At 38.8% G+C, this 22,956-nt stretch overlaps 1 protein-coding gene across 4 annotated transcripts; it reads right to left on the bottom strand.

Moving 5' to 3' along the window:
• Positions 1–307: 307 nt before the first annotated feature.
• On the bottom strand, positions 308–19,515 carry LOC137383857 (suppressor of cytokine signaling 2-like). Of its 4 annotated transcripts, none has more exons than XM_068057168.1 (3): positions 19,388–19,515; positions 17,768–17,982; positions 308–6,541 (listed from the first exon to the last, which is right to left on the bottom strand). In XM_068057168.1, the coding sequence occupies exons 2-3, from the start codon at positions 17,895–17,897 to the stop codon at positions 6,066–6,068; spliced, it is 606 nt and encodes a 201-aa protein (XP_067913269.1). In that variant the 5' UTR covers positions 17,898–17,982; positions 19,388–19,515; the 3' UTR covers positions 308–6,065. The 4 variants fall into 4 exon arrangements, with proteins under 4 accessions (XP_067913269.1, XP_067913266.1, XP_067913270.1 ...); XM_068057165.1 differs by lacking the exon at positions 19,388–19,515 and adding an exon at positions 18,498–19,125; XM_068057169.1 differs by lacking the exon at positions 19,388–19,515 and adding an exon at positions 18,925–18,950.
• Between the last annotated feature and the right edge of the window lie 3,441 nt (positions 19,516–22,956).

Raw genomic sequence — 22,956 nt, 5'->3', positions numbered from 1 at the left:
GTGAAATTATGCACTGGGTAGTTTTGAACCGAATTTTTCCAGGGACCTAATGCTGTTGAAGTTTCCAGCAGAAGTCAACCTCCGTGCTTTAAAGTTGCACAAGGACCACGGACAGCAGCACTTAAATTTTTTTAAATTGTCACATTTTAATGCTCAATTTTGCCACTTCACCCAAAATGACCCCTAGTGCCGTGAACACCACAATAAATTCAGACAGTCTTGTTTATCATTTGTCTATTTAAAATTTAAATAACTAATCTTAGCAAATAAATTGCAAAAATTTTCATTTTTAGATATATCTGTATTAATTAATTTATAAAATATTCTGTTCCACATTTTCAAAGCCAAATATATTTCAAATTCTAATTTCTCAGCTTTTTGATCATTTTCTGCAGAGAGTTTTTTCTTAAGTCCCTGTCCAAAAACATTAGTCTCCATTGAAAGCACAGCACAATTTCTAACATGTACAGTAATCTAATCTGGGTGGGTTTTGTTGCTACATTGAACATTCACTGTTCCAAGTGTACTTAAGAACATGTTTTAATTCCATTAAGTGGTGGAGGCTCTGATCTGCCTTATGTCTAGCAAAGTTCTATTTAGCCAACAACCCACTTTCAGAAATCTGATCTGGCTCTGCTGTAGATTAGTATATGCAATATTTCATGGTAATTCAGACTGGAGATTTTTCCCTACAATTTAGAGATGACAATGTTAGAAAGATTTACATTTGCAACTGTCAGAAGAGGTTATTTTCTAAGGAAAATTGGGCATCATGTTACAAAATAAATTCATATTCTGATTTTGCTGATCCTTTGGTCTGCCAACTTAACTGCCCCTTAAATAAAAAGTTTGAACTTTTCAAATATTAAGAGCCAAAGTGAGAGGTATTTACTGGAGGAAGAGAATGCAATCTACATTCAAAGTGTATAAAAGTTTTCAACATACCCAACTTGTGCAGCAATGGCTGGTGACCATAGTATCAGTTATGTCTGCAGAAAAGTTTCAAAAGGAACCTTTGCTTACCTAGTTTGACCTTCATTATCTAGAATAGCAAATACTTTTGCTTGTGATGTTTTGTAGTTCCCTATTCTCAGTCTGCAAGGAAGCAATGCCTGGCTTGCTTGTTTTTAAATTTGCCTCATTTTCTGAGCATATTTAAAAATACAGAAGATACAGAGAAAATCTTAAAGTTTAAGAATCATTACTTCCAGTATACTTAATGGTTAACCAAAGGATTTTAGTTGGCAAGAACTGTCCTGAACCTCAGAATAAATATACAGCTTTGTATTGCTTCCAAATGTCTTCATGTGAAGACAAGTACAAATTTCTCTGGAAAAACAATGAATAAGGAAAATTTTAATAGTTACAAAGTTTACAGTATGATGGTATTAGCTTGGTTTCTGGTCCATGGGGGATAAAACAGATTTACAAGAAAACAACCCATACTGCCTTTCTAACAGCACCCAGTTAGTATTACTCATACTGGCCATTTGCTCCAGACAGGAGAGCTTGTAATGTATTCAGTATGGAGGATAAAAGGCCCAATGGCTCATGAATAGTACGATGTACTGCCCAGAAAAATAAAACTTTAATAGCCGTGGGGTCATGTTGGGAAAGAAGATGAAAAGTCTTCAGCGATGTCAGGTGTCATTCAAGTGCAACATTTTCATTGGAACTGTTGAAATGTATTTGACCAGACATTGAAATTATACTTCATAAAACCTCTACCACAGCAACACCAAGAATGCAGCCTCACTATTGTTTTAAATTTCACACCAACCAAATTAATATCAGATCAGAGTTAGCTTTGAAGACTAGGAATTATAATATACTTCAACTAATAGGCAGGTGTAAGAGAGAAACATAACGGAGAACTGCTAACATGTAGCAACTATGAGTTAATGCCATCAATTTTGCTAATAATTTTCTCCATCCTATCATATATTGTACTGTAGGAATAATGACCTTTACATTCTCGATTCAGTGCCAAAATTCACTGTAAACTCACGCCCTTATTTTATGCTCTGCAATTAGATTATCAGTGGCACACAAGGGATTAGTTATAACTTCAAATAGCCAGATATTTTTATATATATTTAAAAGCACACACCTTTAACCTTCCAAAAATGACTTTACATATTTTAGGATGCAATTGAACGCCATTCCTCTGAGAACCTTAAAATAGCTTGAAATGAGCCTTCAAGTAAAGCAGCTGGTTTCTTCAGAAAATTCAGATATTTGGTTTGAATATTTAAAACCCAAGCAAGCACGACTGGAATAAAAACAAGAAATGCTGGAAATACTCAGCAATTCTGGCAGCATCTGTGGAGAGAGAAGCAGAGTTAACGTTTCTGGTCAGTGACCCTTCTTCGGAACTGCTGGGACTAGTTCTGCATTGTGAAAGGGGATACCCATAAAAGAAATAATTAAAGGCAATTGAAAGTATTATTACATTTTAGTTGCCAAAAGGACAATTATTTTTGTTCAAATTTCCCGTTTAAAAATACTGACATACTAAAGATGTCCTGCCACAATGCACTTGTTTACCTTTTAAGGTTGTTAATATAGTAGTAGTAATACTACATTGATTTTTTGAAACATGGGACGGAGTTTCAGTTTCGTGTGCAATTGGCAATCCAGGCGCATATTGCGCTCAACATGACACTAGTTTTCAAGGTTTCCACGTATTTGCATATAACAGAACATAAAATTTGCCAGGGACCATCGCAATTAAGCGACGTTTTAGATTTTTTGCATTAAAAAATATTCCTTGATATATGTAAGAGTAATTTGGTGCAATTTAATTAATGCAGCTGAAAATGGGTTTATCACCAAAACTGTTTTAGCAAGTGTGTCTAATCAACCAACTTATTTTAAACAACTGAAAATGACTTTAAAAGCTGGTGCACAATTGTCAGCTTCTTAGTAAATTGAAAAACAATTTAAAAACTCTTAAACGATGCCTACTGGTGTCCCTGTGCCAGAAAATATTAACCAAAATTTTAAAAGCCTCCTTGAACATCTGGAAATGGGCACAATTAGCAGTGGCGATTAATTTAATCTGGGGCGGAGCCAGTTTTGAGGGCAAGGTCAACCTCCAGTGCGATGTTCTTAAACTAGCGCAAAAAATTGCGGAAACTCGATTTGCACTGGACATAATTTGCGATTGAAATTCATCAGTCCTTTGTGTTGGTTTGGCCAATTTATAAGTCATAAATGGAGGTGTCAGAGGGTAAAATTTATAAAAAAATTTAATCAGAAGGGGAACATGAGTTGAGGATTAAAAAAAAATAAACTGCTGTTATTTAATGCGATTAGGAGAAATGTTTATGCAACAAGTTGTTTTTATATGCCTGGCGGGGCGGTGGAAGCAAATTCCACAGTAACTTTCAAAACAGAATTGGAAAAGGAAAAAATTGCAGGGTTATAGAGAAAGAGCCTCCTTGTGAGCTGTACAGTTTTACGTTATTGTGATTATGGTTTTGCTATTTTTTTTTGTTTTCTAAGCGCGATGTAAAGTCGGTACTGTTGAGTCACACTCCAGCTACACATCACTCTCTGGTCAGGCAAAGTGAAGCTCGACATATGCAAACTCTCACTTACCAACATCCAAATGTTGCTTATTTTTAATTTTAAAAGCTAACAGTACAGGACATTTGCCTCTTTGACAACACTAAAAAGTTTAAAAATGAACTTTTTTTTAAAAAAAAGCTACCTTTGTATGAGTGCAGTCATACTGCAGTGGACATGAAACCAAAGTAGTGTCAGAATAACTGAGATCTCCCACCACTTCCATTAAACGGAATCCAAGCAGAATCTGGCACATTACAAACAATTCTCATATCTAATTGATATAAAAATGTGCAATGTAAATGGGCCAAATAATGTAAGTTGTAGATAAAAATAGAAGTTTTAATAGAATCAAGAATGCAGGTAAAGAGGACATTCTTTCAAAGTGAGCCTACAGCTTGCTAAATCAGAGCTCCAAGTTAATCTCTTGCACTGAATCAATATCTGGGATAAACTAATGCCCAACATAGTATATAGCCCCCTGCTAAATCCATCAGAGGTAGCTAAAACAGATTTTTGTTGCAGATTGGAAGATTAAGATTTGAACAAGTCAGTGACAGATGGCACTACAGTTCTAGAAGTGGATCATAGTATACTGTGGCTATTTATGATGCACATACAAAAGACAGAAGAAGCTTTACAAGCTGAGTGACCTTTCCTTGCTCCATGGATTCTTAGGCGTCAGCAAGCCAATTAGTCAACTGCTTTTCTGATCTACAGATACCAGTACATTACTGGCATCATTCCAATTGCCTAATGCAACGCAATAGCCCAGGTTTTACGGTCAGCGGTGAAGGGACAGCACTCGCCGTTGACCTCGAAGACAGCAGCCAACAAAAATTTAGCAGGCTCTACAAACATTGATTTCCTCTGTTCTGACGGGACTTCCAGTCTGGCACCATCTATAGTTGGATTTATGGCGTCCAGGGTAGGGTGAGCAAGTCAAACAGATTGAAAAACTCTCAGATAGTAAACCAGGAAGTAAAAAGCAAGGGTTATCATTCATATTCTAATCATTTGACATAGAGTGAAATAAAGGTTGGGACATACACATGGGATTAAGGTAGAAACTGAAATATCAAATTTTAAAAAAAATTTATGGAATTTTTAAATCATGAAATGGACATTATGACACCCCACACCTACAAAATTAGGTTCTTACGGCCGGTGAAGATGTTCAGCACTAATTATGACTTAGAATGCCATTAAAATCGCAGGCTTAACATTTTTACAGCGATAATAGTGCACAAAAAGTTGAAGTTCACGTCAAATCACTGCTTGTGTTGACTATGGTGACTGCATCGGCTAAGACTGCAACAGCGCACCCTGTTGGGGAGCAGGGTATGACTGACGGCAACTTCCAGATTTCCACATTTAACTGAGTGTCCGCAGACACTAGAAGTTGCTGTCAGTTTTACACAGTAATGACGGCGAGTGCTGACAGTTTCACCCTCATTACAAGCACAAATTCCGGCCAAATCCGTTTTAGTGCTATCTAGACAGAGATTTGTTTTCAGGAAAAGTTCAATGCACAAGTAATTTTTGTGCTTCATTCTTTTGGTTCATTTGCTTGAAGAATTCAAAACACATTACACATAGTGTTCTCTAACATCAAGAATTCTCTTTATAGATTGCTTGGCTCTTTCTGTAGCTTAATTTTGGCTGGCTAGCTTGCCATCTAATCTTTTGGCTAATGTGTGTACTTTGGTGGAGAATGCGGCTCGAAAAAGTTATCTACAGTTCATAATCTGGCCGGAAGCAAGATCAAATGTGGATTAACATCCCCCCCACAAAACCCCTAGAGAGAGCCATCGTCTGCAATTTCGCAGGGAATGGCCCAGTTTGCCACACAACAGTGAGTCACAGAACCATCCAATGAAAGGAGCTTGCCCATTTTGTAGTTTGTGGGAGTCACTATGGGGAGCACCAGGTGACAGTGTCCTAAATCAATCTCAATGGCAAGCTAAGCAATCCTTTTATTCCTAGTAGAACATTTTCGATGTTGGGGTGAAAGTTAGGGCACAGCAATATCTAGTAATGATGCTCTCCTCAACACGATCTCTCGAACAATTTCCTGGCAATGCAGGATTACATCATTTGACTCCTCCCATCCTCTCACAGATGTAACACAAGAATCACTGGATGCCAAACTATTCCCTGAATAATGCACAAAATGCAAGTCGTATTCAATGTGTCATGTACCATTACAAGCTGCAACTGTCGACAAAAATCAAAAAGTTTCCATAAAAACAGTGTAAACTAAACTGTTTTACTAAGAAACTGTAAAATTTGCTTGTACATTAAATTAAGTCAAATATAAAAATGGTGAATAGTTTAATTAATTATCTACAGGGTGCGTCGTAATAGAGTACCATTCTCGTTCAGTTGTTAACATGAAACAGTTGAACATTTTCTCAGTATAACAAGCCCTTCTGACACTCATAATAGTCATTTCCTCTCCCACACATTTTAGGAATGGTTATCTGTTGACTGACTTACAAATGGAAAGGGTACTCTAATAAATATTCCTTTAATCTACTGGGTAGGGGAAGTTCTTGGATCGTCTTGGTACTTTTATTGATTATAATCCTACATAGATGTTGCAATGAAGGTGTTGCTATGTACAGAGGTTTGGTCAGTTTCAGGTGAATGACTGTATCTTTAGTCACTGGTGCAATTGATTGATGGTCTTGTGCAGTTTGGGCACTTTTAGACAGCAAAACATAATGCTGGATAAGATCAACCACGTCTTCAAAATTCTTGAGCTTTGGTTTTGCCAAAACCACTGAATCGAAGCCAAACTTTCCTTCGTTGTACTCAATGCGAAGATGTGCAGGTCCTGAGCTTGTTTTGACTGAAAGAGTTAGAAGATAATCCGGGTTAGAGCTGTCCCGGATTAGAAATGTGCCTTCAGTGGTTTGATTCAGAATTTGTCGTGCTTCAATTGATGTGAGTGCTCCCCAATACCAGCCTGAATAGAGAAAGAATGAAGGGATAGAGTAAATCACATCTTTTATTTTATTACATTGCATCTGAATCTGGAGAATGAATCAAAGCAGGTGTCAGTTGTTCATTCAACATTTAATTTTCTCTTCAATTAAACTTTTATCAATAACAAATGCAGTTTAAGAAGAACAAAAACTATTCTAAAATCAAGAAAAAGTAGGCCAAGTTCCTCTCAGAAACTGAATTTATACAGTTCCATTTTTCTGCTTTTTCCCCCCAAGTCCTTTGTGTTCTTTATTCAGGAACTTTCTGAATGCTGTAATTGACTTTGCATCAATTGCTACCTATAAAAAAGCATTACATATTTCAACAAGTCTTTGCATCAGAAAATTTCTTCTAATCTCCACATTTCTGTATCTATATTTACCTTAAAGTCGAGTTTCTTGTCTTCAAATTTATTTAACAATGGAGATGACTTATCTGTATCTACCTTGTTGTTTTCTGTTACCATTTTAAACATTTCTATCAAACACACCCTTCCCAACTCTCTAGTTAGAGAAAATTCAGCTCTAATCTTTTCTTGCAACTTAGTCCCCTTATCCCTGGTATCATTCTGGTAAATATCCTTTTTGCTTTCTCCAGGGCTATTGTATCTTTCCTATGGCAAGGAGCTCAAAACTGCATACAGCATTCCAGATCTGGCCTATAATTTTGTACAGAGTCGTCAAGACCTCTTTGCTGTTTTGTTCAATCCCTCTTGATATAAACCTCCAAATCCCATTTACCTTCTCCAGGCTTTTTCTTTAACCTATCTACCATCATTAAGGATTTGTGTATCTATAGACCCAGATTCTATAGCACCTCTAGTGCATTGAAAACTTGCCACTTACATTCTTTATTCGTGTTCTCAAAATGTATTACTTCATGTTTGTTCTGTATTAAACTTTATCTTCTACCTACTGCTCATTGTCTTGACCTCTTAAGTTTTTTTTTATTAGAACATTTCAGCGCAGTACAGGCCCTTCGGCCCTCGATGTTGCGCCGACCTGTGAAACCATCTGACCTACACTATTCCATTTTCATCCATATGTCTATCCAATGACCACTTAAATGCCCTTAAAGTTGGCGAGTCTACTACTGTTGCAGGCAGGGCGTTCCACGCCCCTACTACTCTCTGAGTAAAGAAACTACCTCTGACATCTGTCCTATATCTATCACCCCTCAACTTAAAGCTATGTCCCCTCGTGTTTGCCATCACCATCCGAGGAAAAAGACTCTCACTATCCACCCTATCTAACCCTCTGATTATCTTATATGTCTCTATTAAGTCACCTCTCCTCCTCCTTCTCTCCAACGAAAACAACCTCAAGTCCCTCAGCCTTTCCTCGTAAGACCTTCCCTCCATACCAGGCAACATCCTAGTAAATCTCCTCTGCACCCTTTCCATAGCTTCCACATCTGTTCTTCTGTAATCTCCTTATTCTCCCTGGCAGTCCAGATTTTTTATATTATAAATAACACATAAAATCCTTCTGGGCATTGCATTAACCAACACCTACCTACCAGTCTGAGACCAACCACATGAATTTAAAGGCATCAAATTGATTATAATCAAATTAAATATTTGTAATTAAATATTGTTCACCATGTAGAATTTACATAATAAGTGTTTATATTATGCAATTAAAAAAGATAAATCTACATAGAATTACAGAATAGTTACAGCACAGAAGGAGCCCATTTGGCCCATCATGTCCATGCCAGCTCTTGGCAAGAGCAACTCAGCTAGATCCATGCCACGCCCTTTCCCCATAGCCCTGTAAATTCTCTCTCTTCAGGTGCTTATCCAATTCCCTTTGGAAGCACTGTTACCATTTATGTGTTATATTTAATATAAAAATCTGGACCGCCAGAGAGAATGCATGAGATAACAGATTATATGAGGAGTTAAAAATAGATTGGTAAACCCAGGTTGCGAAAATATGAATTAATTTACTCCATGTTAAATGTTTGCGGCTATATTTTTCCTGTGTGTGGAGAATCTTACTGTAACAGCAAATAACTGTCTAAATAACCATCTGGTAAAAATGCCTGAAAATGAGCCGATGCAAACTATTACTACTTTTAAAAGTAGAACATCCAAGAAAAGCAGTCATGCATGGCTTGGGCTACAGACATGTTTAATAGGCTACCAACTAAAATTAAGATGAACTAATTTAACAGATTTTATTCCCTTGCTTTCATTTCCATCTGCCCGGTGCTGGAAAACAAATCTTTGGTGGAAAATTCCTGGAAAGCTTTATGTGAAAACAGCTGCTGCACTGCAATTTACTGAAATAGTACAAAAAAAAACTTGAAAGAAAAAGAAACCATAATTATTGTTTCCAGAGGTGTATAAATGGCACTCAGGCAGGTAACAAAAATATCCATAATTCTTTATTTTTTATACATTTATATTCAATCCCCTTTTTAACAGCATGCTTTTTTTTTTAAAGAAGGAAGCAAAAACAGTGAACTTTTAATAAGCATACAAACATGATGATGGGTGACCTCTTGCATGAATCTGGATTTCCCAAACTTGTGGGGACGGATTCTCAAAATAAAAAAGGGCCAGGTGCATAATCATAATTATGTATTTTTTTCTGTCAAGAAACTTAATCACCAACATGAAGCAATAGCCTGTATTTGGAAAGAAAACGAGACTGAACAGAGTGCAACTGTTTGTGCTTCGGCTATCTGCCAATTTATGGGTGGAAGGAGGGGAAGGGGGGGGGGGGGGGGGGGGCGGAGAAGCAGGGGTGGAGGAAGAGAGAGAGGGAATGAGGAGGTCGACTGTTACAAAAATGCTTCTGAGATGATGGATGACAATCCAGCAAGCTTTTGAAATACATCCAGATATATCATTAAGGTGGATGGTAAGATTAGGGGTATTTACATTAATGTTAAAAACAGCTCCACCTTCACAGGGGATATTACCCAGAAACCCAGCTCAACACAGAGCAGCCCAGTGTCTCCACCGCCCACACTCAGAAAAACCATGCAAAGTTTTTTAAAACATAGGACAATTACAGCACAGCAGGAATGACATCATGCTAAAACATCTATGTTTAGCTAGACAACAACCCCATTCACACATTACAGCATGAAGCTCTCCACAGCTGTTTATATAAATCAAATAAAAACACAAAACTGTATTAATTGAAGCCATCCATCCTGCTAAAGCATCTTTATTGTAAACTATAATGCAACCTCTATGAAATTATTCAGAAGATAGGAAATTGTGCAACTTAAGGGTACACTTCCGAGACAGTTATTTCTTTTTCTATTTGATTCATTTTTAAAAAGATAAGCTGGACTACACACAACACTAGAGCAACTGCACTTTTACTGACTAGATGCACTTTAGGTGAACACTGTTAAAATCACAACATTCAAAAGCAAATGTAGCTTCTCCTTTCAGTCCAAAGTCTTGCCAAACATTGAATGGCTTGTCCCATTGATAGCAACAGACACTTCTGGCCCAGGTATAGCTAGATACAGTAAGCGAGTGCTTTTTTACTCCTAAAACACACTTTAACTCCAACCTCACAAGACCAAACCTAATTCACTGGTGTAAACATTCACACTCGCCACACCAGACATCCCAGTGACCAGTTCAACGCCAAATTAGAGGTAGCATTTGTACAAAGACCTATCTCCATAAGGAATAAGCTTAAGATTGCCCAAACCAGTTTCAAATTTCAAAATGAATTGTCCTTGAATGGCAACGTAAAACACACCAAAATAACAAAGATTACCATCCTCACAAAGAGTCAAATCACTGTACATTTTACACCAAATGCTCCCAGTTATTTAACTGTTCGTGTGTCTGTTAAATAAGATTTTTTTAAATATAAAGAGCCAAGACTAGCACAATGCACTCTTTCTGGTAACTGGATTTATTGCATACTAGAAAAATAGACAGTTTGAGGATGTGATGTAATTTCTGTGGTATTATTGGCTTCCTATAGTTTAACATCAAATTTAATTTTATGGTTTGTATTGTTTCCTCCTAGCCCTCCCATTATTTTTCCTCTTCGCCCAAAGGTGTTGATTCAGTCTGTGAAATAGTTCCACAGAGATAGGCAATCCCACCTCCAGTACCTCATCCACCTGAACATTACTTACGAGCCTCGACTGTAAGTCTTCAAAGACTATTCAGCCATACAGTGTGTTGCAGAGCACCTCCTAGCAGGAATAACTAAATACTGGTTGGGACAGGGAACACTAGCAGATTTTCTCCTCCCTAACCAAATGGCAGAGACCAAATGTATCACCTCAACCACTACCCCAGCAGAAAGCAGTGCAAACCCAGAAACTTCCTGTTATGTATAACTCAGTTCTAAGCCAAGTAGTGCATTTACCAATTAAAACATCACAGAAGCTTAAGTTGTGTAGACGTTTCTATAGTTATCATTTTTACTTTGATATCTTGCACTTCTAGGACCAGGTAAGCAAGAGTGCAGTCACAAACCTGTTTAATTCATTGATAAAGAATGTTTTTGTATTGATTGGTCTATTGTGATACTAAAAGAATCACAGAAACATATTGCATTAGGTAGAACACTAATATTCCTTTGTTGCTCACAACAGCCTCTTGCATTTATTATAAATTAGTAATAAACAAAATATGGTGAACCTTAAGTTTTTACACAGTCACTCAAAATCAATTTGCAAGCCAGGGACATGTTTTTGTCTCTGCCTGATTTTGGAGAGGGGAATACTTTTCTCTGCACTGAGATTGTTAATTATATCATGGAAACCAGGGGAAAGAACTGGCTGATAGCAGTCAATGCCACATAGGAAAGTCACACATACAGTTCCTTTTTTTTTTAATTCATTCATTCATGGGATGTGGACGTCGCTGGCGAGGCCAACATTTATTGCCCATCCTTAGTTGCCCTTGAGAAGGTGGTAGTGAGCTGCCTTCTTGAACTGCTGCAGTCCATGTGAGGTAGGTACATCCACAGTGCTGTTAGGAAGGGAGTTCCAGGATTTTGACCTAGCGAAAGTGAAGTGGCTTGGAGGGCAACTTGCAGGTGGTGTTCCCACGCATTTGCTGCCCTTGCCTTTCTAGTTGGTAGAGGTCATGGGTTTGGAATGTGCTGTCTAAGGAGTTTGGTGTGTTGCTGCAGTGCATCTTGTAGATGATACACACTGCTACCACTGCGCGTGAGTGGTGGAAGGAGTGAATGTTTGTGGATGGGGTGCCAATCAAGCAGGCTGGTTGTCCTGGATGGTGTCGAGCTTCTTGAGTGTTGTTGGAGCTGCACCCATCCAGGCAAGTGGACAGTATTCCATCACACTCCTGACTTGTGCCTTGTAGACGGTGGACAGGCTTTGGGGAGTCAGGAGGTGAGTTACTCGCTCAGGATTCCTAGCCTTTGACCTGCTCTTGTAGCTATGGTATTTATATGGCTACTCCAGTTCAGTTCTGGTCAATGGTAACCCCTCGGATGTTGATAGTGGGGGATTCAGCAATTATAATGTCATTGAAATCAAGGGGAGATGGTTGGATTCTCTCTTGTTGGAGATGGTCATTGCCTGGCACTCTGTGGCACTTGCCACTTATCAGCCCAAGCCTGGATATTGTCCAGATCATGTTGCATTTCTACATGGACTGCTTCAGTACCTGAGTCGTCACGAATGGTGCTGAACATTGTGCAATCATCAGCGAACATCCCCACTTCTGACCTGATGATTGAAGAAAGGTCATTGATGAAGCAGCTGAAGATGGTTGGGCTTCGGACATTACCCTGAGGAACTTCTGCAGTGATGTCCTGGAGCTCAGATGATTGACCTCCAACAACCATAACCATCCTACTTTGCGCTAGTTATGACTCCAAGCAGTGGAGAGTTTTCCTCCTGATTCCCATTGACTCCAGTTTTGCTCGGGCTCCTTGATGCCATACTCGGTCAAATGCTGCCTCGATGTCAAGGGCAGTCACTCTCACCTCACCTCTTGAGTTCAGCTCTTTTGTCCATGTTTGAACCAAGGCTGTAATGAGGTCAGGAGCTGAGTGGCCCTGGCGGAACCCAAACTGAGCGTCACTGAGCAGGTAATTATATGAGTGTTGTTATCCTGGACAAATATCTACTTTTGGCAATTGTAACCATCTCCCTGCTTTCCAAAACCAACAGATAATTCAATCTATAGAATGTATTATTGTAGAATGACACTAGGAATGGTAATTGATCACATGATCAGCATGAACCAATCACCCAGAGAACAATCAAATCCCAACAAGGAACACACAATCGTTTTGTTTTATTTTTCTACGCCCATTCTTCCCTATTGTTGTTTTAACACTAATTAGAGTTTTCTTGAAAAAAATATTAAGTTTTAAGCTTTTTTTTAAAAAAACTATTTTAAAGTTGTTCACTCTTTTAATTTTTCCCCTGCACAATCAACTGTCATCCTACTCAACTTCTCCCCTCAGCTAAACTTCCCTCTCTTTTAATCATAAATAAAAAAAGAGCAAAGTATGTGACAGACAGACTAAGAAAAAAATAAGGAACACTTCAAGACAGACAAACAAAGAAAGAAGATACTGGTGGTGACAATCAGCTTGTTGAATACACCCAAACTAAGTATTATTGCTTCGTAAGTTTTTTTTAAAAAAACATTAAACAGGAACCTTGTGTCATGGGGAGCTTGCATAAGCATTACAGTTTTTTGGCACAGTATTGCTGATTACTTTCCCAGTAACCTCTTTGCCACTGTAAAAAACAGCTTTATTATTTCATTCCTTTGCTGTAACTGAGCTGCTATGAACTTTGGACTGCTTTTCCTAGAAGCAGCCTGAATCTGATGAAAAGGGAAAGTGCTGTTTAATCAGGAATTAAAGGGCATTACAAACAAACCAGCGATCTTTAGCACTGGAAAGTTAGATCCGAGTTTGATTAATTGAAATAGTGAGGGCCATCCAAGAATCCACACACCACTAGAGATCTTCTTTAAAAGCATAAATCTGATTTTTTCCCTCTCTACTATGATATGTGTTGGATCATAGAATTCCTGAACAAAAATAAGACTATGGTCCATCTATTTTGCCTTCTACCATCCTTGCATTCACATGACAGAATGATATGAAGCTGCTGACTAATGATAGCAATTAATCTTTATCAATTAGTCTATAACAGACTTAGATATGAGGTGAGGACACCCCTAGTGGTGGAAAGCTTTGGAAGCCACATGCCAAGGTTACCTGTGCCCCCAAGCATGTTACACCTATTGTATTCACATCTTAGATTACTCATATACTGTACCCAAAATTATCATTTTCTGAAATACATCTAATTTGCATTTGAATAAATCAATAATTTCTGCTTTCACCGTCTCCCCAGGAATCTTGTTTCACTCGCTGAAATAATCGGCCATAATTTGCTGTCAAAATAACCATGAGACCAATGGTGCTTGCCGTTATTTGGAACAACAAATTCAGGTGTAGGGCAAGGGTATGATTAAACTCAAGAATCCAAACGTTGCTGTCTGAGTTACACCACTCCCCATTCAAATGCATTGATTGGCGCAAAATTGCTGTATTTCATGGTAGATACAAACTAAGATCACCACAAAAAGTCAAGTCTTCTCCATGTCAGTCTAAGTATCCTTTTAACAACATAATACATGTTAATTAATGTCAGTCACTCTCTCTCTGGCACTGAAAATTAACTATGACAAGTGTAGAGTCTCATTACTTCAGGTTTTAATTGTTGGAGATCTTAAAAATGTAGATTTAAAAAAAAATGTTTTAAACTTTTGCTTTCAGGAAATTTTCCCCTCTCTCTTAATTCAATCTTTCTTTCCCTCTCTATTTCTTTTTCTGTACCCCTGTTTTAGCATTGATTTCATCCACTCTAATTTACACTTCCTTCTCAGTCCTTATACTGCTAATTTCACAATCCTTCAAACTGATTGGTTAAGGAGTTGCCTGCCCTGTTTACTCAGGTTCAAAATGCTCAGTCTTTCTTGCTGTGATGTTATCAGCTCGCACTTTCAGCAACTATGTAAAAAAAACTTTAGAAAGCTAAACATGCAAGGGCAAGTCTAATGAATGGTAAACACCATTAGATTCACTCCTACAGAAAATTATGACCCAATGTTTCCACAGATTCATTTTGAATTTACACCCCTTCAAGCACAGGCTGTGTCCTCTAGTGCTACTGTTTTGGACAAAGTGAAATAACTTGTCATGGTCTACATTATCTAGTCCCTTTAGAATCCAAAACAACCTCCGCTTTTCCAGTGAGAACATACCCAATTTACATACTCTAATCCACTGAGCATTGTTGTGATAGCTTCAATTGGTTGTTTATCAGGACCCCCAGATCTCTTTCGTTTTCTACGTACATTATTTTCTTTCCATTTAAGTAACAGAACCTTCCTGGAATTTTTGTCGCCATATGAAGCACTTTGCATTTCTCTTCCTGGAATTTCATCTGCTACCCGTCTGCCTAATTTCCAACTATATTCAAAACCTCCTCTGGTTTAGCTTGTTTATTTTTGGAATCTACCACCTGAGGTTGCACAGTGACTTGAGAATGAGGAACTTACAGGGTTCTGGATAAAAAGTCGTGGTGTAGGACTAAGCATGACTGCTTTTGCAAAAAGCTAGTGCCACAATGAGCCAAATGATCTCAATCTGTGCTGTATGTTTCTATGATTTTGTGCTTCTGATTCATAGTTCCAGCTAGTTTATGAAGATATTAAATAAAAGATGCCAATGCCATAAAAAGACCCCCATGGGACTTCACTAGTAATATTCTCCCAGGCCGATGACAATCCCTGTACCAGAATCATTTGGATTCTATTGGTCAACCAAATATGTAACAATTATAAAATAGTTCCCCTGATTCCTGCTTTATTTACAGTACCAGCCTTTCCAAAAGAACTGTATTAAAGGCCTTTCATAAATTTAAGTACACCACATCCACTATCTTACCCCCATCAAGCTCCTTTGTCACAAAACAAAGAAAACCACTAAATTAGATTGACAAGATCTCCTCTCCACTATCCCACATTATCTTTGTTTATTTTATCCATATGCACCATCTTTAAGTGTTTCCATAACTTTAACCACAATGGATGTCAAACTCTTTGGTAGTTTCCTGGGTCACTTCTGTTATTTTTTTTAAAATAGGAACAACATCTGCCTTTCTCCAGTCCTTAGGTATCTCTCCAGCATTCAGAGATTTCTGGATGATTTGTGCCAGAGTTCCTGCAGTGTCTTCCTTATTTAGTACTTTTACAGCCTAAATGGTACAAATTGTCAAATTATACCCCACTCCATTCTTTGCTTTACTTTTTTTTTTAAAGAGATACAGCACTGAAACAGGCCCTTCGGCCCACCGAGTCTGTGCCGACCATCAACCACCCATCGATACTAATCCTACACTAATCCCATATTCCTACCACATCCTCACCTGTTCCTATATTCCCCTACCACCCACCTATACTAGGGGCAATTTATAATGGCCAATTTACCTAACAACCTGCAAGTCTTTGACATGTGGGAGGAAACTGGAGCACCCGGAGGAAACCCACGCAGACACAGGGAGAACTTACTATAACTAATAACATTTCCATTACTATCCTTCAGCCACTCCAGGCGCTGCTCCACACCACTGACCACCTCCAGGTGCTTACCCATTGTCTCTCGAGATAAGGAGGCCAAAGAAGACTATCCTTCATTTTTCTTGACATATTCAATTCAAAATATTTGCCATTTTTATGCCCTTTTCACACTTCAGGTGTGTCATTTTGTGAATCGATTTGGACGAACAATCAATACAGACATCATTGTGAGGTTGGGGATTGGGGGGGTGCAGTTTATGTAGAATTACAAACCTAATAGTAGATGAAGGAATTGAAGTAAATTTAGTCTTTACATTTGTGTGTCTACAAAAGGAGAGAGGGCCAAAACTAATCATAGAATACCTCTAAGAGTAGACCTACACATTTGTAGTTTACTTTCACTTACACAGAAATAGAAGAATGATTATGTGCTCATCAAGTTGTTAGTGTCAGAGTTAGGATGAGATGTATTAGAACACAGCTTGTCAAGAAGATTAAACAAATGTTCTTTTTATTCTCTATTTGCAAATCAAAATTTGCTATTATAATCAAGTCTTTTGTATAACTTCCCATTATTAAGAGAAATTCAATAATATTTATGCTAGAGCTGGTAAATAAAACAAAACATACAAAAATGAAGAGCCTTTTACTCCAAATAATACACCTTGTTTTCTTAGCTTACAATAGTCCTGTTTATACAGTTGCTTACATTAACACTTTGCACTTGGTGTTTTATGTCGCCAGTCAGACATTAATAATTCTCTACTGCACTATTTATTTCAAGAAAGAGTTTAATCGGTCTTTAGGTTTCTGTCATTTCACATGATATTACCTAGCTCAACTTACAGCCTCACAGTTTTCTTTTTGATGATGTTGGGGCAAACAAAAATGCATCTTTACTCAGTAACTGTGAGCTTTTAAAAATATGTATCCTCTTTGCATATTCTTAAATAGTGACATGCAAAGCTCTTCCTTACTGACTGAAATCCATTTGAAATCTGAATTTATTACAGTTCAAAATGAAATATAGCATTGAATAATTTGCAAAGTCAATGTTAATTTCCGAAAGAACAAATGGGAAAAGAATCATTCCTAAATATTTTCCATTCTCTCACTTTTCTAATAGAACGGCACATGAATTAGTGTAATATATATGAAAACTAATCTTTCGGATTTCTGTACATGAAAGAACCTGCTGTCTACATGGACAGCTTCAGACACCAAACATTCAACGTGCTGATAATACTCAAAAACGTTACAAGGATTTGAAACGAAAATCTCTGCATTTGCAAGAAAATGTTCACTGTTAGAATTAATCAACTTTCCTATAATTCAGATGTCACGCGCGTAGATGTGAGATGGCCATTCAATCATTAAGCACAGCGTTGTGGCGAGATATATCTGGGATAAAATATACTGCATTTAAAAATGATTTTTTGGACATTTATGAGAACCGAGAATTTACTTAAATACCTGGTGTTAGATCTTTTTTCATGGAAAGGAAAACACTGGGCACTCCTCTATAGTCAAACAAAGGGGCTACTTCACTCCAGTCCATTTTTAAAGAGATCCATTCACAAGCCGACCTGCACATCGACAAATACTCATTATTTAAAATCCTCATATTCACTGTACCTGTGAGCTCCAAATGACTCATGGTGCAAGAGATACGGAACAAGTCAGAATGTCCTTCCCGGAGGTCAAGTGGGTCTTGAAGAGAGTTGCTGGAGGACAGCGGGGTTACTGCTTTCTCCTGGCAGATCATAGATCTGAATATGAATGACCGCTGATCGCACCTCAATTTAAACGTTTACATCGGCTGGGAAGTGCTGGTTTATATCGCCCTAAATCTGGAAAAGGAGAAAGATTGTTAATAATGAAACTGATGCAAACTCTTCACTCATTGAAGTTCTAATACAATGCGCTACTTCAAAATAAATCGTCAAATTTGAACACCAATATCTTAACCGGCCGTAAATATAGCTCTAAACTCATTCACATTTTCTCCAGCATCTTTTCGGAATTCAGCTTCATTTTCCAACCACGATCAAAAGAGCAGCCGCATTTACTACAGTAGTAATCTATTAATTTATGCAGGCAAGACCGAAAAATGCTTTCGAGTAAAAATCAATCGCTCCGATATAAAGATTCGCAATTTCCCACAGACATGAACGATTTCATTAGGACCCAGTTCCTGTACACAAAATGATATTGCCAGCACATTCGTTGTAGCTAATTCATAAATAAATCATTTATATGAACTCATTTCCCCCCCACCCACCCCCACAGGCGTGTTTCTGAGCACCGAACCAATATATTCCCCATGTGTGACGGTTGTAAAACATTAGCATGCACAAACACACACCTTTCGTTAAACGGAGCGTTTCTCGTCTTGTAACCTGGTTCAGTGGCTTCCAAACATCGTGCGAGCCTGGGGACAAGCTCAGTTACCTCGGCTAACTCTACTAATAACAGCGAGCCACTAATGAATAGATTCGGCCTAATTCTACCCTGTCGATTGCGACAGGCAAAGTCGAAGCACACGAGGCGCATACAGAAAAAACGAAAATGGAAAAAAAATCTTTTGTTCGTTTCTGATTCTTGGAATTAATTTAACCCTTTGAACAAAAGGTCTCGTTCATCTCCAACTGGCCCAATGAAACCCTGAGTTGCAGTGATGCGCGACACAAACTGAACTTAAAACACACAGGCCGTTTAGCTTTCGGCTTCTCTCAATTATTCAACTGACATATCCGAGTAAGAGGAAGGTAAGATTTACGAGGCGTATCTACCAGTCATGGCGAACGACATTTCCCCCCTCAAACAACGAAAACAAAATAGAGGAACTTGAAATCAAAAGGTCACGTGGCGATAACAGCCGCAACGCACCAACCCGGGGCTGAAAGCAGACCGAGTCTTCACTCAAAATGGTCAGATGAAACCTCAGGTCCCCTTACAAAGCATCACCGAATGTGTTAAAATCTGAGGCACGCCTACGTGCTCCAACGCCTCCAGTTTAAGTTTTCACTCCCGCCCCCCCACCAAACAACAAATGCAAGCACTGTGTACTTGAGTGTTTTGAGAGAATGGTTGACAAACAAGGAATTGTTGGAGAGAGCATCATTGATTAATACAAAGGCTGGATTGGGCAGATCTCTGTGTGTGCAGTGAGGGATGCTACTCCGGTAAGTTTCCCTTTTTTTAATGCAGCGAGTTACTGGGTGCAAACATTTGCATTTTTTTTAGAAGGCAGACCTGGTTCTCGAACTGCAAAGCTCCTTGTTACCAAGTTTCAGCCACGATTTGAGGCAGAAGCGCACGCGCTGCTTTCCAGGAACTTTCCAAGAATTCGCGTCACCTGCTCTTGTTGCCATTTCGTCGCCGACCAATCAGCGGCGGCTCTACCCGTCCGCTATTGTGACGTCACAATGGTGATGCCCTCTCGGGGCGGGGCTCGGTGACGTCACCGCCGGGTTACTCACATTCAGCTTCAGTGAAATTGATTGATGTGAGCTGCTTGGCGCTAAACTGGGGTTTGCGTGGGCAGCTGCAGCAGGCAGGATCAGTCCAAATAAAGCGCTGGCAGGTGTAGATTTTCATTGACACTCCTTCTGAACGGGTTACTATTAAACAGGACAGTGCTTTTGAGGAAATTGCGGATACTTTCTATCGCTGAATACTCCACAGTTCCAGAGTTAGCATAAGTTTCAAACGTAAATTGCAATTATTTGATTGGGCATCGCGAACCCCACGACGATTTCGTCCTGTCATTTTGTTTTTGAGCTCTCAGGTAATTTATTTTTCAAAGTGGCGCTGCTGAATCTCGTGCCGCACGACTGCATTTACAACAGAAAATACTGTATACGCTCGTTGTTGGAGATCTGTGCGCAAAAATAGCCTATAATTTGCATGTAAAAATAAGGCCCACTTACGATGCTTACACTGGAGGGCGAGAACAATAAGCATGTATAAAAAAAATAAAAATTGCAGGGGTATGGGCAAAGAGCTGGGAGTGAGATGAACTGAATTGCACTTCCAAAGAGCCTCGATGGGCCGACTGGCCATCTCCTATGAAGCAGTTGTTAGGCAAACTGTGTTCACAAAATGAATATTTTTGGGCGGCAGCATCGCACACTTACTTGTTGACATCAGCTGTAGTTTCAAATAATAACTGTCTTTGAAGTTGTTAAAAATTCTGTACAGCAGTAACTGTTTATATTTCTATAATTTTTAAAAAATATTAAATACTTGCAATATTTAGTTGTGACATCCGGGTAGATCAACGAAGCATTAATTATAACCTCTAAATACTCCATCTGACTTGCTGAGAAAATAAACCATTGACAATATTAGACATAATTCGCCTGATTCATTGGTTGTGTTTTTCCATATATTCCAAGTGTTTTTGTATCTTGTTTATTCCAAATGATGACTACGTTTATTGGAAGTATTTTAAACCATCAATATAAAATAATACACGATAATTTTTTCTACAGGGACGTGAAGATAGCTGTTGCTCTGACACAGAATTCATAATTTTACATGGCAGCTGGTGGCCACTTGGAAGGTGCACATGTTTTTTTTAGAAAACACCGGGGGTGGGGGCAGTGAATCATCCTCGATTGATCGCAATAAGGGTGATTCTTTGCCCCATAATATTGATATACAAGCAGAGAATGAATAACTGGTACATTAAAATGTGTCAGTTTGATATTGAAGTCGCGGTAACCGGGGGAAGAGCAGAACTCTGGAACATAGTGACAGTGTTACATCTGAAAACAGCGCCCTGACAGTGATATGTCTGAAAACGTCAGCTTGTAAACCTGGAAAAGTTAAAGGCAAACTCCCTCGGTGGGAGACTTTGCAACTGTGGAGAAATGAGATGTGGACAAGATAAAGACGAAAGAGGCACAATGGAGCTAAAAAGAGTGATTGCCAAAGTACTGATCAAACAAAACTAGTAAGAATACGTGAGTTAGGCGACCCACTGCAAAAATGCATAAGTGGGAAAGAGGCCGAATTGAATCGAAGCGAGAGGAAAAGGGGAGCGGGTGCAAACTGCGTGAGAAAGTTTTGCAATGGCAAATACTTTTTACGCCTCAGCCAATTGGCAAGGAAGCGGCGTAGTCCGCCAATTGATACATAAGGGATTATTCGGTTTTGCACAATTAAATGCCAATATAAATATATAGCTTTTGTACAACACAGTAACAAGTTTAATGCATCAAAGAAGGTGGAAGCAGCATAACTGCTGTCCATTTTCACCGTTCCATTATTAGGCCACAGCGTCCTCCAGTGGAATCTCGCAACTGATGTTTGGGGGGGGGCGGGGGGGGGGAGCTTGCATTTATGTAGTGCACATTCACATCGTCAGGATACTTCCCGGCCTATGAATTACTTTTGAAGGGTAGTCACTGTAGTTATGTAGACAAATAACCAAGTATTCAGTTTCGTTTTAAGTGTTACCCCGGACATTTCCCCTCCTCCTCTTCAAGTAGTGTCAAAAGTGTCTTGCATTCAGCTGATAGGATTTTAGTTTAATGTCATGCAATCAAGTCTTAAGAATGGCAAGAGCAAAGCACTGCGGATGCTTGAAATCTGAAATTAAAAACAGAAAAATGCTGGTAATACTCAGCAGGTATGGCAGGATCTGTTAAGAGCGAAACAGAGTTAATATTGCAGGTCGATGACCCTTCGTCAGAATGGCAAGGTTGTTACCGCAAAGCCAAATTGACATTTGCTTGGGTCGAAATTACCAACACCCAGTATAATATTTTAATGAGCCCAGGCTGCTCCAGTAGGAGAAACACTTCTAATTGGATTAGAGAAATATTAAATAAAGGAAATACAAAGGTTACATATAAATCTCCAGGCCGTAAAATTTGTTTTAATTCTTATCTCCTGACATTCCAGATAAGTTGGAGTCCTAATGCATCAATTGCCCAAGTGAGTTCCCGTATTAGAAAAGCAGTAGCGAATTAAGGAAGGTGAGGGGTTCTCTATATCTCTTGCTTAGACATAACAGGGCTAAATTTCTTGTGCTTTGTGCCTGTGAAAGTTATTCCCCAAATATAAAGCATAGAAATGGGGGCAGAGATCCCTCTTTATGTTGTCCTGATATTTCCTCTGATGCAGAGTGAAGTGCCTGTCCCGACAGCAAGTATAGGCTATGGGCAACCTTATTAATGAGGAGAAAAGGAGTTTGCTTCATTTTCTTTTTTTATCACCAGTGAGTACCCATTTTGAAGGATGTCCAGAACAAATGAGTCTTCAATCCTGTTCTCAGCCTCTCTTGGAATGGAGAATGAGAACATAAAAAAATCATTGGCGAGTCCATCTTTGTCAAGGGACAGGAATCTGTGCTGTTGGCCTAGCTGTTCCTCGCCTTTCAGCACTGAATTTCACCAGGGATTGCACCTGCATGGGGGACTAGTCTGGAAATACAAATGGGTCCAAACCATTGCAGGCAGAGTGTAGCTCAGATGAGCTCCACCTACCTAGCATAGGAAATTAGTCCCAACATTCTCTACCAAATTCAAAGCTACTCATGCCATCTGATATGGAGGGTTGATTGGGCAAATAATGTTCATTCTTTCTCTTGGGAGTACAGTTAGAACAATTGAAAACATGTTAATTGTGCGATTTTCCAGTTTGAGTTGATGGTCTAGTCAGTTAAATAACAAACGTAGTGTGTGTATGAAAATCAAAGGCATGGAATTGTTATGGCAGGTATTTGGTAAAGACCCAGGGACCAGAGATGATACCACAAACTGGTTTGGTGTTTACTGCTTGAAAATGCAAACATTTTCAGCGGCACTCCCTGA

The sequence above is a fragment of the Heterodontus francisci genome, chromosome 25 (assembly GCF_036365525.1).
Source record: "Heterodontus francisci isolate sHetFra1 chromosome 25, sHetFra1.hap1, whole genome shotgun sequence".
Taxonomy (NCBI): domain Eukaryota; kingdom Metazoa; phylum Chordata; class Chondrichthyes; order Heterodontiformes; family Heterodontidae; genus Heterodontus; species Heterodontus francisci.
This window is presented reverse-complemented; position numbering and strand designations above follow the sequence as displayed.